Consider the following 14,036-nt stretch of genomic DNA (forward strand, 5'->3'; position numbering starts at 1 on the left):
GCACTCCTGGAGGTGTGGGAGAGAAGTGGAGGGGAGAGATGAGCCAGAGAAAGTTAGGGCATTCTTTATTAGAAGAGAACCCTGATCCAGGGACAGTAATTTAAAATAATAATAATAATTAAAAAATGTATACAAAAATACTATAATGTTGTGTAATCATCATCTATAACACCATAGACACATCCAGGTTTACTCTTGAAAAATGTATTTGTGATGAAATAATTACTTTATAATTGTATTGGAGTCTTACACACATGTAATCTGATTTGTGCATTAATTTGAGTGGTGACAGCTATTATGGGAGTGGCTTAATGGAGTGCAGGAGATGCAGATAACATGATCTTGACCCCTAAGAAACTTTAATTAATGCTGTCACGTAACAAATCTGCTTCAAAGTATTACATTTATGTATTTTTGTTCGCTTGGTTGTTTCCAGAAATTTGTCAAGTTTTTTCGCCAGGTGTCTTTTTTATTTATATGATGTCATTTCGTCTTGCCACCAGCCAATCGCTGCATTGCTGATCGTGGTCTCGAGTATCGATACCAGTGTTGCTGCAGATGAAATATAACACGTATAACATTCATTAAATATTTTTTCAACAGGTTAGATATTGATTATTTACCTGTCCGTCTGTCTTGCATATCTGCCATGTTTGTCGTTTTTTCACTTTTCATGCATGTTTGTAGTTCTAATCGAATCCCCGTCGACCATGCAATGTGTTGTGTGCACTTCGAATTTCTACCGGAAGCAGTACACCATCCGGGTACCTTTGGAATACTCATCTCAACATACTACGATTTGGGACATACTAAATATATATACTATTTAGGATGCAATATTCTATTCTAGCTAACTAATGATAGCTAGCTCAACAAAATAAAAATTTAAATACAACGTTATTATATACAAGTATATATCCTCACTGTCAGGCAGAAACTTTGTATCTCCATATTTCATAATTGTATTTTTTTGTCATAAATCAATGCTTTTGGTCACCCTTTCTGTCTGTCAGTGTTCCTGAAAAGTAACGGTTTTGGACATACGAGGTTTCTGTTTGTTGTGCATTTGAAAATATTCCTGTGCTTTTAAATTTCTTTATCCAGTGTTAGCATGGCTGGTCCCAGTCATTCTAGATTAAAGGCTGAAATGGTTGTAGAGATGCTGCATGAAGAAGACGAGAAAGATCAAGCAGTTCTTAGTCCTGAAATATCTAATGACGATGATCTAGACTATGTGCCACAGGGTCAATCTGGAGTTGTGGGTGTAAATTCAGCTCTTCTAGATGAAGAAGACTCAGTGGATGACATCAAAGTCTTGTCTGATGAGTCCTCTGAAGAGGAAACTCAAACCTAGTTCAAAAGATTGAGTAAAAACGGTCCGCATTTACTCGTGTATCCGGAGAACACGGAGGTGGCCCATGGTGCTATGGTACAATGTGCTGGATGTTGCCATCCTCAGTGCCTATACCAGGGGCACCCAACGCTGGTCCTGGAGAGCCACAGTCCTGCAGAGTTCAGCTCCAGCCCTAATCAAACAAACCTGAACAAACTAATCAAGGTCTAAGGGTTACTAGAAAGCTACAGGCAGGTGAGTTTTTATCAAGGTTGGAGCTAAATTCTGCAGAACCGTTTCTCTCCAGGACCAATGCTGACCAATGCTGAATGCTGGCCTACACCAACTTCACTGCACAACACCCTGATGACATGGGTGGTGTGGCCAATGCATGATGGCTATTCATCAAGGAGCTTGTCAAACAGCTTCTCACGCCACATGAGAATTCTCTGTGGTCATTAAAAATCCCATGGCACTTCTCGTAAAGAGTAGGGGTGTAACCCCAGTGTCCTGGACAAATTGCCACCACTGGTCATTGTCTATCATGGCCTCCTAATAATCCCCATCCACTTGATTGGCTCTATGACACTCTCTCCTCTCCAATCTATAGCTGGTGTGTGGTGAGCGCACTGGCGCCGTTGTCCTGTGGCTGCCGTCGCATTATCCAGGTGGATGCTGCACACTGGTGGTGGTTGAGGAGAAGAGACCCCCCCCCACCACACTTTGGGTATACAACAATACACAATAAAGAGCTATATAAATGCATCATTCATTCATTCACATAGGAAAAGGTGCTTGGAGGTCACACCCCACCTTCAAAATCATATTACAAAGGCAATGGGAAGAACACTGGGATGGGAATGGGGAAAAAACACAGCCACCACCTGGCCACAAGAGGACCAAACGAAGAGGAAGAGGTGCAGGATCTGCCCATCTGCCAAAGACAGAAAAGTCAGCAGCTGCACCAGGCCTGTGTGCAAGGAGCACAAACGTGTAGTTGTCATTTGTGAGGCATGTAAGCACTGAGATGGCAGTTTTGAGATGTAGCTGTACCCATGCGATTTTATTTTGTCAGTCTTGTATTCCATCACATTCACTAGAATTCACTTCAGTTGCACTACACTTCAGTTGCACAATTTCAGTGTGATCGGTTATCAGTGATATAATAATCTTTTGAGTGACAAAGTGGCAAATAAACATATTTCAAGCATTAAATATGTTGATATAAATGCTAAAATGTTTGCTAACTGCTAAATTGATTTGAAAAAAAGTTGTTTTTATTCTTTTGTTTTATCACACTTGCATAGATGGGTCATTTTTGACCTGATGTAGTAACACTAAACCTCATATTGTAACACAAAACCTAGGAAAAATTGTTTGTGCATTAGAAGAGGTTTGCATATCGTGTGCATCAATCAACACTAAAAACATTTTTTTTCTTTTTTTAAGGAGAGCAAATCTGAGCAAACTTTGCAAGAATTAAAAGGAAGATGAGTTTTGTTGATGTTACAGATGACCACTAATGAAGGTTAAAAAATGCTCTACAGACTAAAAACTAGATAATCTCTTTACTATACTGTGCCATGTCAGACGCTTTTGTCCTTCTTAAGTAAACGTGGCAGCTCATTATTTGAGGGAATGGTTCAAATAATGTTAGATGGCTCATTTCTGAGGATAAAGGACTTGGGGAGTTTCCTGTATCTGTATCCTGTATCATGATTTTGGTGACACTGGTCACCACAGTTCTCTGTGATCTCCTCAGAGAAAACTGACCAGAAAAGAAAGAACAAATGTCTTTCTTTCCTCTCAATCAGTCAAGGAATGCTGGAGTTACAGTAGATCTGTGACAGCACTCAAGGGCAAAGTGCAAAGAGCCTTTACAGCCATTGCACACAACAGGATAAACTGTAATAGAAAACTTCTCTGAAAACAGAATCCAATAAGAGTATCATGAGAATTGTATAACATTGTTTCATAATGTGGAATCTAGAAAATCGTAAAGGAGTTGGCTGACAAAAACCTTTGCAATGACTGAAGAGTTCTCTTTTAAGTTCCCTTGAGCGCGAAATCAAATTCAGGTAAACTACACGCAAATGAGAGGAGATCATCACAATGTAAAAGCTGAAAAAAGGAGGAAGACAGGAGGAGATGGGACAGAAAGGAAAGAGGGAGTGATGATAAATATATAGAGACAAGATTATTTACCACGTTCTAGCTTGATGTCTGAAAAATAAGAAGGGGTAAAGAAGGAGAGGAGAGGCATATGAGGGGAGGTTGGGGATGGAGTGATGGTGGTAGGGAGAAAGAGAGAGGCAGTGAGTTGGACCCTGTAGGATTGTAGGCTTCCGGCAGGGGAAATATAACAGACTAACACAAACAGATACACTATGATGGTTCTGTAAGAAACAAAGATAATGCACATTAACGTCTCCAGGTTACGCATGCAATCATGGTTCCCCAAAGGGAACGAGACGCTGCATCGAAACGCTACGGAACAGAAAGGAAAGAGGGTCACGCTCTCTCCAGCGTGACCACGCTCTGAATCACATGCGTAATCAGTCCAATGGATGGGCGAGACGTCACGGGCGGGGTGACGTAGCGACCAGGAAGTATAAAAGCACGTGCAGTGAAACCGACGTCAGCTTCTAGGAGTGAAGCAAGCGCTGCGAGACGCTGTGTCGAAACGCTACGGGACAGAAAGGAAAGAGGGTCACGCTCTCTCCAGCGTGACCACGCACTGAATCACGTGTGTAATCAGTCCAATGGATGGGCAAGACGTCACGGGCGGGGTGACGTAGCGACCAGGAAGTATAAAGCACGTACAGTGAAACCGGCGTCAGCTTCTAGGAGTGAAGCAAGCGCTGGCAGGGATGCCGGAAGTATGGCCCTGAGACGCAACGTCTCGTTCCCTTCGGGGAACCATGGTTACATACGTAACCTGGAGACGTTCCCCTTCAGGAACTCGAGCTGCGTCGAAACGCTACGGGAATGAGAATGCCCACGCCGCCAGACTTACAAATTCCTGCCTAAGACGAGAGAAAAGGGAGCCAGGAATGGCTAATATAGGCGGGGCTCGCCGTCCCGAAGGCCAACTTCTGGAGGAGTGAGCCTTGACCCCCGAAGGAGAGGGGAGATCAGAGGGCTCAAGGCTATGGAATCCTGATCCATCACTTAGCATAAGCTTCTCTGGCCGGAGGCCTCAGCGCCAACGTGTAAGAAGAGGGTGTCTTCCCACTGAATGGCTACCGAGAGGGGCGTGGTAGGCCACAATGGCCGCCATGAAGACCTCTAGGGTGGTGTGGGTCAACCCTGCGGATAAACAGACCTGCAGGAACTCCAGAACTGTACCAAACGGGCAGTTAGCTGGGTCGAGCAGGCAGTCTCCGCACCAAGAAGTACAGTTTCCTCATAGAGGGAGCTCTGGATGGAGGATGGTCTCAACAACCTTGGTTGAGAGACCAGAAGCTATGAGTTGTGCCTCCTCAGAGGCCACACCCACAGCTTCCACAGCTCCGGGCAGGGGAGCGCCCTCCGCCTGTGAGAGGAGATCTCTCCTGACGGGAATCTCCCATGGAACGCCGTCGTAGAGAGGAATCAGGTCAGAGAACCATACTCGGGGCTACTGGCAGTCGACTGACCTCGTTCCAGTGCACTCTCTCCAGAACTCCTGCGAGCAGAACAATTGGGGGAAAGGTGTACAGAGACGAAGCCTCGGTCACATCTGTACCATGGCCTCCAGTCCCAGTGGAGCTGGATGAGTCAGAGAGAGAAGCAGAGGGGACCGTGCAATATCATCTGAGTCGCAAACAAGTCCACCTGAGCCTGGCCAAAGATTCTCCAAGTCTGCTTCACCCCTCGGGGTGAGGGATCTATTCCCCGGGCCTCGGCCCCTGCCTCGACAGGATGTCTGGCCCCACATATATAAAAGACCACTGCTGTGTTGTCGGTGCGCACCAACACATAGCGATCTCTTAGGCCTGGGAGGAAGTGTTTCAAAGATAGAAACACGGCCAGCATCTCCAGTCAACTTATGCGCCACGTGAGATGGTGGCCGCTCCACAGGCCGTGGGCCGAGCGGCCACTCATGACCGCTCCCAACCGGTGAAAGATGCATCCGTCGCTAGCATATGCGCCGACTAGGAGCTCCCAGCACCAGGCCCTGACAAAACAATATCAATCTCCTCGGAGAAAATATGCCGCAGCAGCTAGCTCTCGCTCAGAGGGGGTTAGAAACCGCAGCGCGGGCTTCTGAGCCTCGAGAGAGAGCGCTGGATCTAGGGAGTGCAGGCGGAGAAAGGGCGAGCCGTCTCCAACCCATCCGCTAGATCCATGTGCGATCCCTGCGATCTGAATCGCCGCTGTGCCTCAGCAAATAGCGGGATTGAACCACGAGCTCACAAGCACGGACACACTCCTCGAAGCGTGCTTGGTGGGAGCAGAGCGTTCAGCGGGGAGAAGCACAATCAGCCCCTTATTTCCGAGAGCTGACTGCACGAGTCTTTTTTAATAATTTTATTGACTTAATGCTTGTGCGACTGTAAAACAGCTCCGCTCCACAGTAAAGCTGCTCATTGTAATATTAGGCATAATATGCTTGTGTAACTGATGCTTGTGCAACTGGCGAGCTCATCGACGCCCTCATCAACCTCCTCGGAGGAAGACAGGCGGAGCGTCGAGCCCTCTCACCGGGGAGAAAGAACCGCAGCAGAAAGGGCGAGCCGTCTCCAACCCATCCGCTAGATCCATGTGCGATCCCTGCGATCTGAATCGCCGCTGTGCCTCAGCAAATAGCGGGATTGAACCACGAGCTCACAAGCACGGACACACTCCTCGAAGCGTGCTTGGTGGGAGCAGAGCGTTCAGCGGGGAGAAGCACAATCAGCCCCTTATTTCCGAGAGCTGACTGCACGAGTCTTTTTTAATAATTTTATTGACTTAATGCTTGTGCGACTGTAAAACAGCTCCGCTCCACAGTAAAGCTGCTCATTGTAATATTAGGCATAATATGCTTGTGTAACTGATGCTTGTGCAACTGGCGAGCTCATCGACGCCCTCATCAACCTCCTCGGAGGAAGACAGGCAGAGCGTCGATCCCTCTCACCAGGGGGAAAGAACCGCAGCGCGGGCTTCCGAACCCCGAGAGTGGGCGCTGGATCTGGTGGTTAAGGAAGAAGATAGGGACTCGCCCGTCAACATTCCCTCCACCGGATCCATATGCGAAACCCATGAGCACAGCCGCTGCTCCGCCTCAGCGAAAGCGGGGCTGGCGCCGCAAGAAACGCCGGTGAAGACTCCATCCTCAAAGAGAGCCCTCGGAGAGCAAGCATATGCAGTGACAAACGCTCGCAATGCGGACAGTCAGCTGACTCTGCGTGTTTTACTCCCAAGCAGACAACACACAAACTGTGTGTATCCCCACCCGAAATGTAGCGCGGGCAGGGAAGAACACACAGCCTGAGATGCTGCTGGCTCTCGCCGTATGTTTGTCTACACTCGCATTGGTAAAATAAACAGTGATAATGGACAGACAACACCAAATAAGACTGACACACACAGAGCGCTTGCTGAATGACAGAAAGCTGACGCCGGTTTCACCGCACATGCTTTTATACTTCCTGGTCGCTACGTCACCCCGCCCGTGACGTCTCGCCCATCCATTGGACTGATTACATGTGATTCAGAGCGTGGTCACGCTAGAGGCATTCCCGTAGTGTTTCGACACAGCTCGAGTTCCTGAAGGGGAAACACTCTTAAACAGAGTCTAAGTCTTACACATACAGTGGAAATGTCTCCTGTGGACCCAAAAATTAATAATACATTCATGATAAAGTACAAAACTTCAGAAAATAATTTCCTTAACCAATGTTTTTTATAGTTTTGCGGTAAAACTATCTAAACAAGCACAACTGAAATATTAACACTTGTTTTCAAGAAATATATATTGAATTATATTGATTAAGAATTTTTTTTTTGCAGTATGGGCATATGATAAACCAACAATCTATTCAATAATTGTGAAAATATGTTATTGTATTTATGAAAATAAGAACATTTAAATGTAACCTATGCAATTTCTTATAAGGCTCGTTTATACCAGCTTTCATACCAAAAAAAAAGACCTATAGTCATACTAGGATGAATCAGCATGGAGGAGTTTATACACCTGTTCTCATTTAAATCTTGTTGTGAAGGTTTTGAATTTTCCATGCTGAAAAATCAGAAATGGTGTGAATTGGTCTTAAACTCAATGATAATTTTCATTTCTAAAAAATGCGAGAGACCGTATGTCACAAGGTAAGCTTGGTGACAGACAAGAAATCACCTGGACTTGATACACATGCACACATCATTATGCCGGCATTTACCATCTTTTAAATCATCATGGTGTTGTGTAATTGTTGTGCCTGTTTCAAATGAGTATGATACTATGTTGTTGTTGTTTTTTTTGTTGGCCGAAATTTTGTTCAATCAGTTATACTTTTTAAAGAATGTCACAAATATAGTTTAATTCACAGTCAGAATTACCTTTATTTCGGATGAGAATTTTACCCAAACCTTTTGTTTTGGCTGTTGGCCTTCCAGTCTCATGCTGTACCATCAAACAGACCATGTGGATCAAACTTGTGTTTATAGCATTAGCATGCCCCTTATTGGACTGAATCATTGGTAGTTTTGTTTGGGGGAAGGGGTAATAGCAGCTGAACGATTTTTACTTTTTTTTTCTTTTTCTTTTTTTTATGGTGTGTTTAAGTACCTATGGGTTTATGCAGATTGTTATTTCTGTGTATGTTTTATTATTTTCTTTTCTTCTGTGTATAATCTATTGTATGTATGGACCCTGTTTGTTCAATTGGTGCAGTCTGAAGGGGGAGCTAGCCCTTATAAATAAGGAGCTATAGAGCTTATCAAGACTTGTTTGTTGAAAACTAAAGGAGAGACCCTGTTGCAAATTGGACCAAAGTAGTTGGTGTAGCCTTTCTTTGCATATTGTTGCAGTTTTGTTTTGTACAGAGTTTGTTTGTAGTCCAGTATGTGTCCATGGAATTTGTCCCCACCTCGTGGTAATAAACCACCTTTTTGGGATTCACTAAACCTCTGACCAGCTTGATTGTAATGATTTCCTCTGACCACTGGGCCATCTCTTACACCATAGGATGCAAAAACTACGGGATGTTCTGGGGTGTCAGCGGTGTTAGACTCACTTGAGCCCTCCTCTGACACCATTCCAAGACCCTCTGCCTTATTCTGTCTCTCAAATGCATTCAGGTCCAGAACACTGTCAACAAACAAACCACCATATTAATATTATACATCTACAGTCTGCCAAATACCCATAGACAGCGCTGTAAAAGACGCTCTTTGTTGCAAATGTTGGTAAAGTTCAACATAATTATCAAAGAAATAACATCTTTTCAAAGTTAACAATAAAGTAAAAGAAAGTGGCGGCCATGTACCTGCAGGTTTGCATGAGAGCCTGTAGGCTGAGGAAGAAGCCCACATCTTTCTTGTCTTTCAGGTAGTCCAACATCCTCTGTCACAAGACATCAAGACAGTTTTGTCAATATTGTATCGAGTTAATCTGTTCCTGCGATCATTTCTGAAAACAACCAGGTCTTAAGCTTAGCATGGCAACTTCATTTATGAAATTACACAGGTACATTATTTGTAGAGAGAGTGCTATTAGCTGACCTGCTGAACATCACTGTTGCCACCATTGAGGATGGAGATGCCAAGTTTGAGAGTAGAGGAAACCATGGCTCCCGTCTCACCTAAAACAACATGTTACAAGAGGCAGAATTTTATTTGACCAATGCTTGGGGCCAATAAGATTTTTTTGTTTTTGAAAAAAAGTCCCTTATGCTTACAAAGGCTGCATTTATTTGATCAAAACTACAGTAAAACCACTAATATTGTTAAATGCTATTACAATTTAAAATAACAGTTTGATTTGAATGTATTTTAAAATGTAATTTATTCCAGTAAAGGAAAAAGCTGAATCCATAAATCCAGTCTTCAGTGTCACATGATCCTTCAGAAACCATTCTAATGTGCTGTTTTGATGCATAAGAAATATTTCTTATTACTATTATTGTTGAAAACAGCTGTGCTGCTTAATATTTTTGTGGAAACTGTGAAGATTTTTTTCAGGATTCTTTGACGAATAGAAATGTCAAAAGAACAGCATTTATTTGAAATAGAATAGTTACTAAAAATAGTTAAAATAGTGAAAACTAAAAATAGTTACTTTCTGTTATAATTCAAATGCACGTGTTCGTGAGTGATTGTGTGTGAACCTTTGCAAGCACTGATCATCTGCAGAACCATTTCAGCCGCTTCGCGGTCATGCAGACGGGACTGCTGGTAAAGAAGCCTCTGCTTTTCCATTTCTTTCTCCTGTTAGACGGAAACAAACAGTCCAGTCAGAATGATGCCCAGTTTTAAATAGCCCTGCCCCACGACCATCCAACACACACGCACACACTCGCTCATACACCAAACACAACTGTCCTGATTATGACATTTTTTGCATTTTTCTATACATATAGTGTACACTGTATATATATATATATATATATATATATTATATTATACAAACTAGATCTTATATATGACAAGAAGGATGATTCAATTTTATCTAGTAAAGTTTAAAAAAGGTTTATCTAGTAAAGTTTAAAAATAGCCATTTTTGAGTATCTATTTTTGTTGTCTCCCTGAATACCTGAGAAAAAGAGGTGAACTGACTGTTTTTATACCAGTTTTTACTTCTAAATTAATCTTAATTTACTTCTTATGTTTGTTTTTCTTCATTCATCTACATACGCACATCTTACACACTCTTTCTCATCCAAAACACAAGTGTTATTAGTCGTGTGTCAGTTATTGGAGCTGTTCACGTTTGCTGACTGGCACAAACGTTAGACTACAGCAAGCAGACCTGCTCTCCCTGAACAGTGAGGCACATCTGTATGATAATACTGGCTCTTCCCTCGGTTTTAACTGCATTATACAGCTGGGTGCTGTACTTTCTTACAAACCCTCACACCTCGACTGCTCTATCAGCTCACAGCAGCTTATTACATAAGTATTACATAAGACATTACAGAGTATTATATAAACAGGTATTTTCAATTTATAATTAAAAGTAAATAGAAAACTAATATTTAAAATTAAAATGAATATTCCTGCAAAACTGTAACAGATGAAACTTTGTACAATTATCAAACATACACTACCATTCAAACTTTTGGTTCAGCAACATTTTTTACATTTTAGAATTGTTGAAGGAAGTCCCATATGATCACCAAGGCTGCATTTATTAAAATACAGTAAAAACCTAATATTGTCTAATATTATTACAATTTAAATTGACTGTTTTCTTTTTGAATAGATGTAATTTAAAAATGTAATTCAATATTGAGTGTCACATGATCCTTCCTACAATTGCTTAGTTGCCATTATCAATGTTGAAAAAAGTTGTGCTGCTCAATGTGCTGCTAAATATTTTTGTGGAAACTGTGATTTATTCATTTTTTTCAGGATTCTATGATGAATAGAAAGTTCAGAAGAACAGCATTTAATTGAAATACAAATCTTCTTAACACTGTAAATGTCTTTACAGGTCGATTAATTTAAAGTGTATAAAATAGCTGAATAAAAGTATTATTTATTTAGTGTTAGGCAACGATTAATCGCGATTAATCGCATCCAAAATAAACGTTTTTGTTTACATAATATATGTGTGTACTGTGTATATTTATTATATACATGCATGTGCATACATAATAAATATACACAGTGCACACACATATACTATGTAAACAAAAACTTTTATTTTGGATGCGAATAATCGCGATTAATCATTGCCCAGCACTATTTATTTATTATTTTTCATTTACCGACTCCAAACTTTTGAACGGTAGAGTATAAAAGATTTATTTTAATTTTAAAACTGCCCTAGTGAAAACCAAAACTAAAAGCATTTGAGTACACTGCAGTATTGGCTACTTTTTAGAAGTTATTGTATTGAGAATACTTGTCTGAGATTATTCATGTTATTAATTTTCAGTGATTTATAGACTACTTCGGATATTGCATTGTATGTAGCATATCGTTTGGGTATATTCACAACAATAATATATTTCACAATAAATGGAAGAAACTGTTCTCTATAGAGTTGAACATTTAGTGAAGTGACCCATTTGAAATTTGGGTGTGATGATACCCTGTTGACAAAAAGGATTATACAAGTACATACAATGCATCAAGCGGGCTGATTTTTAAGCTGAACCCACCCCTAAAAGTACTCAAGCATCCCGACCCCAGCATGAAGCCCCACCCACTCCCACCCCGCCCTGAGAGCCAGGCCATGTCCTACAAAATGTGTGACTTAATACTCTATTGATAATCTTTGTAATTAATTGCATGTGTGTTTTTACCTGTTGTTTTAGATATGTCAAATATGTCAAGTGTGTTCTTTCTAAATGTGTTTGTGTGTGTGTGTGTGTGTGTCTGTGCAGGCTTTTACTATAGTCTTTGGTAAATACAGAGAAAAAGACTTCTTTAAATTCGAAACAAAGAATTGGAGACACACTTTTGGAGACACACAATGTTATCACATACAAGCCTGATCTGAATCCAGAAAATTCTTCAGCCTTCATAAAACCTTCACCACCCACACACACACATTCTATAATACTCATATTACAATTATGCAGTGTTCATGCCAAGTCATAATTATTATGATTAACAGATGACAACCTAGACATTTATCCTACTTAGAATTATGTGTTTCTGTTACAACACTATTAAGGCCAAAATGAATCTGTGTAATTTGATTAACCAATGGATATTATGTCTTACATGTTTATTTTCAAATTATTCTTGTATTATTTAGATATTAACAATAGTCAATTATAGTAATTATTAAACATAAATATTATTAAAAACTACATTTTATGGTTGAAGCCATTTTATGCCTGAGCATTTCAAATGCATTCGGAATGGAAAGCGTAACTATTTTTTGAGGTGGCGATTTTATATGAATTCATATGATGTGGATCATACGAAAACATAAGACTTTTGAAAAAAAAAAAAGCAAGCATGAGGGTCCACTCCTGACCGCACCCTAAACATAACCCCTAGTGAAGCGCAAGCAGATTGTACGAAAACGTCTCGGTTACGTATGGTAACCCTCGTTCCCTGAAGGAGGAAACGGAGACGTCACGTCGGATGACAGACGAATTGGGATCTCGCTTAGAGAGACCAATCTACTTCAAGTGTAAACTAAACAAGCCAATGCACATTGGCATGCGATTATTGCATCCAGCTGCCGCTGATCACAGCGTGAGTATAAGTAGGCTGCAGATGCAGCGCATATTCAGGTTTTCGCTGAGGAGCCGAGCCGGTATCCAGGGACCAGACATGAAGTTTCCAGAGCGTCTGTGCAAGAAGGCTCACTGGGGGAAACGCATATTTGCGAAGGCCCCGCAACCAGGTGTGTGCCAGTGCGTCTGTGCCGAGTGTTCCCTCGGTCAGGGAGAAGAACAACTGGCAGTGAGAGGTTTCTGGAGCGGCAAACAGGTCTACCTGAGGTCTTACATATGGAACTCAGCCTTCTACCGGTTCTCGAGGATTCAACGAGTGAAGGCCTGGCGCCGGACGCTTCGCCACATCTGGCTGCCGAGGGGACGGAGGAGCTCAACAGGGTCTACTATATGGACTCTCTGGAGTGGTTTTAGCAAGCCGACCTGAAGCCGGGGCCTCTCAGTGCTTCTACCCGTTTGAGGTGAGAACACAGGAGGATACGGCTCCACACGAAGGCTATAGAATCTAGCGAACGTGTTAGGGGTCGCCCAGCCCGCAGCTCTACAGATATCTGCCAGCGAGGCACCACGAGCCAGCGCCCAGGAGGATGCAACACTTCTAGTTGAATGAGTAACAATGAAGTAAGGGCTGTAAAACCCTGTCCTCATATTGGCTGGAGGAACCAGCTCTATCGCGTCCTTCGCCAGCAGAACTGCGATCTCTGCACGCAAGACAGGGGCATCTGCTGCTTTCACTGAAGTAAAGTGGACGTCCCAGAACTTGGGAGGGCGCCGGGTGAACTGAATTGCATAGCCGAGCCTGACGGTTCGAAAGAGCCATCGAGACGGGCTGGGTAGCTCTAGCCAGTCTCCCAGACACCGCGTGAGTGGCATCAACGGAACTACAGGCGTACCCGCAGTGGGGCAGAGTGGAAGAACTCAGGGACCCGGCCTGGGCGTCTCGTAGCCGGTCCGAGGCGGGGTCTGGGTGTGTGTAACACTGACCTGCGTTTGAGCAGAGGGTGTGTGGGTAGTCCGTTGGTTCGTCCTCCCGATCAGCCCACTGCTGCTCACTGGCGAGAGAGGAGGGTGAGTGTGATACGGCACTGGATCGTCCACAACCCCCCGTCCCCTCTGGGGACCCAGAGATAGAGGAATTTGCTCTTCTGTCGAGTATTTGAGTACCACCGACCGAGAGGTCAGTGGCGGAAAAAAAGGAAACAAAAGATTCTCCGCCTGGCCCTCCTCCGGGGGAGGGAGTGGTGCGTTCACCATCTCCCGAAGAGCAGGTCCCTCCATCTGTGTCCCCCGTCTCAGGGCCTCTTGTTCTTTCGCTTACCACCAGGTTTGGCGGGGGCCTGGACGGGTGGGGCGGCTGCCCTGCGACCGGCTCCCCGGCC

At 43.1% G+C, this 14,036-nt stretch overlaps 1 protein-coding gene across 1 annotated transcript in view; it reads right to left on the reverse strand.

Moving 5' to 3' along the window:
* Positions 1-14,036, reverse strand: part of LOC107549251 (ryanodine receptor 1-like) — an 80,762-nt gene that overhangs the window by 13,153 nt on the left and 53,573 nt on the right. The window contains exons 66-71 of the mRNA XM_016230263.1: positions 9,628-9,727; positions 9,023-9,102; positions 8,788-8,864; positions 8,536-8,609; positions 3,539-3,556; positions 2,164-2,303 (exon numbers count right to left, since the gene is read on the reverse strand). Coding sequence (XP_016085749.1) covers positions 2,164-2,303; positions 3,539-3,556; positions 8,536-8,609; positions 8,788-8,864; positions 9,023-9,102; positions 9,628-9,727 — 489 coding nt within the window. The remainder of the gene's footprint in view (positions 1-2,163; positions 2,304-3,538; positions 3,557-8,535; positions 8,610-8,787; positions 8,865-9,022; positions 9,103-9,627; positions 9,728-14,036) is intronic.

This window comes from Sinocyclocheilus grahami, unplaced genomic scaffold (genome assembly GCF_001515645.1).
Source record: "Sinocyclocheilus grahami isolate Dianchi unplaced genomic scaffold, SAMN03320097.WGS_v1.1 scaffold367.1, whole genome shotgun sequence".
Lineage (NCBI taxonomy): Eukaryota > Metazoa > Chordata > Actinopteri > Cypriniformes > Cyprinidae > Sinocyclocheilus > Sinocyclocheilus grahami.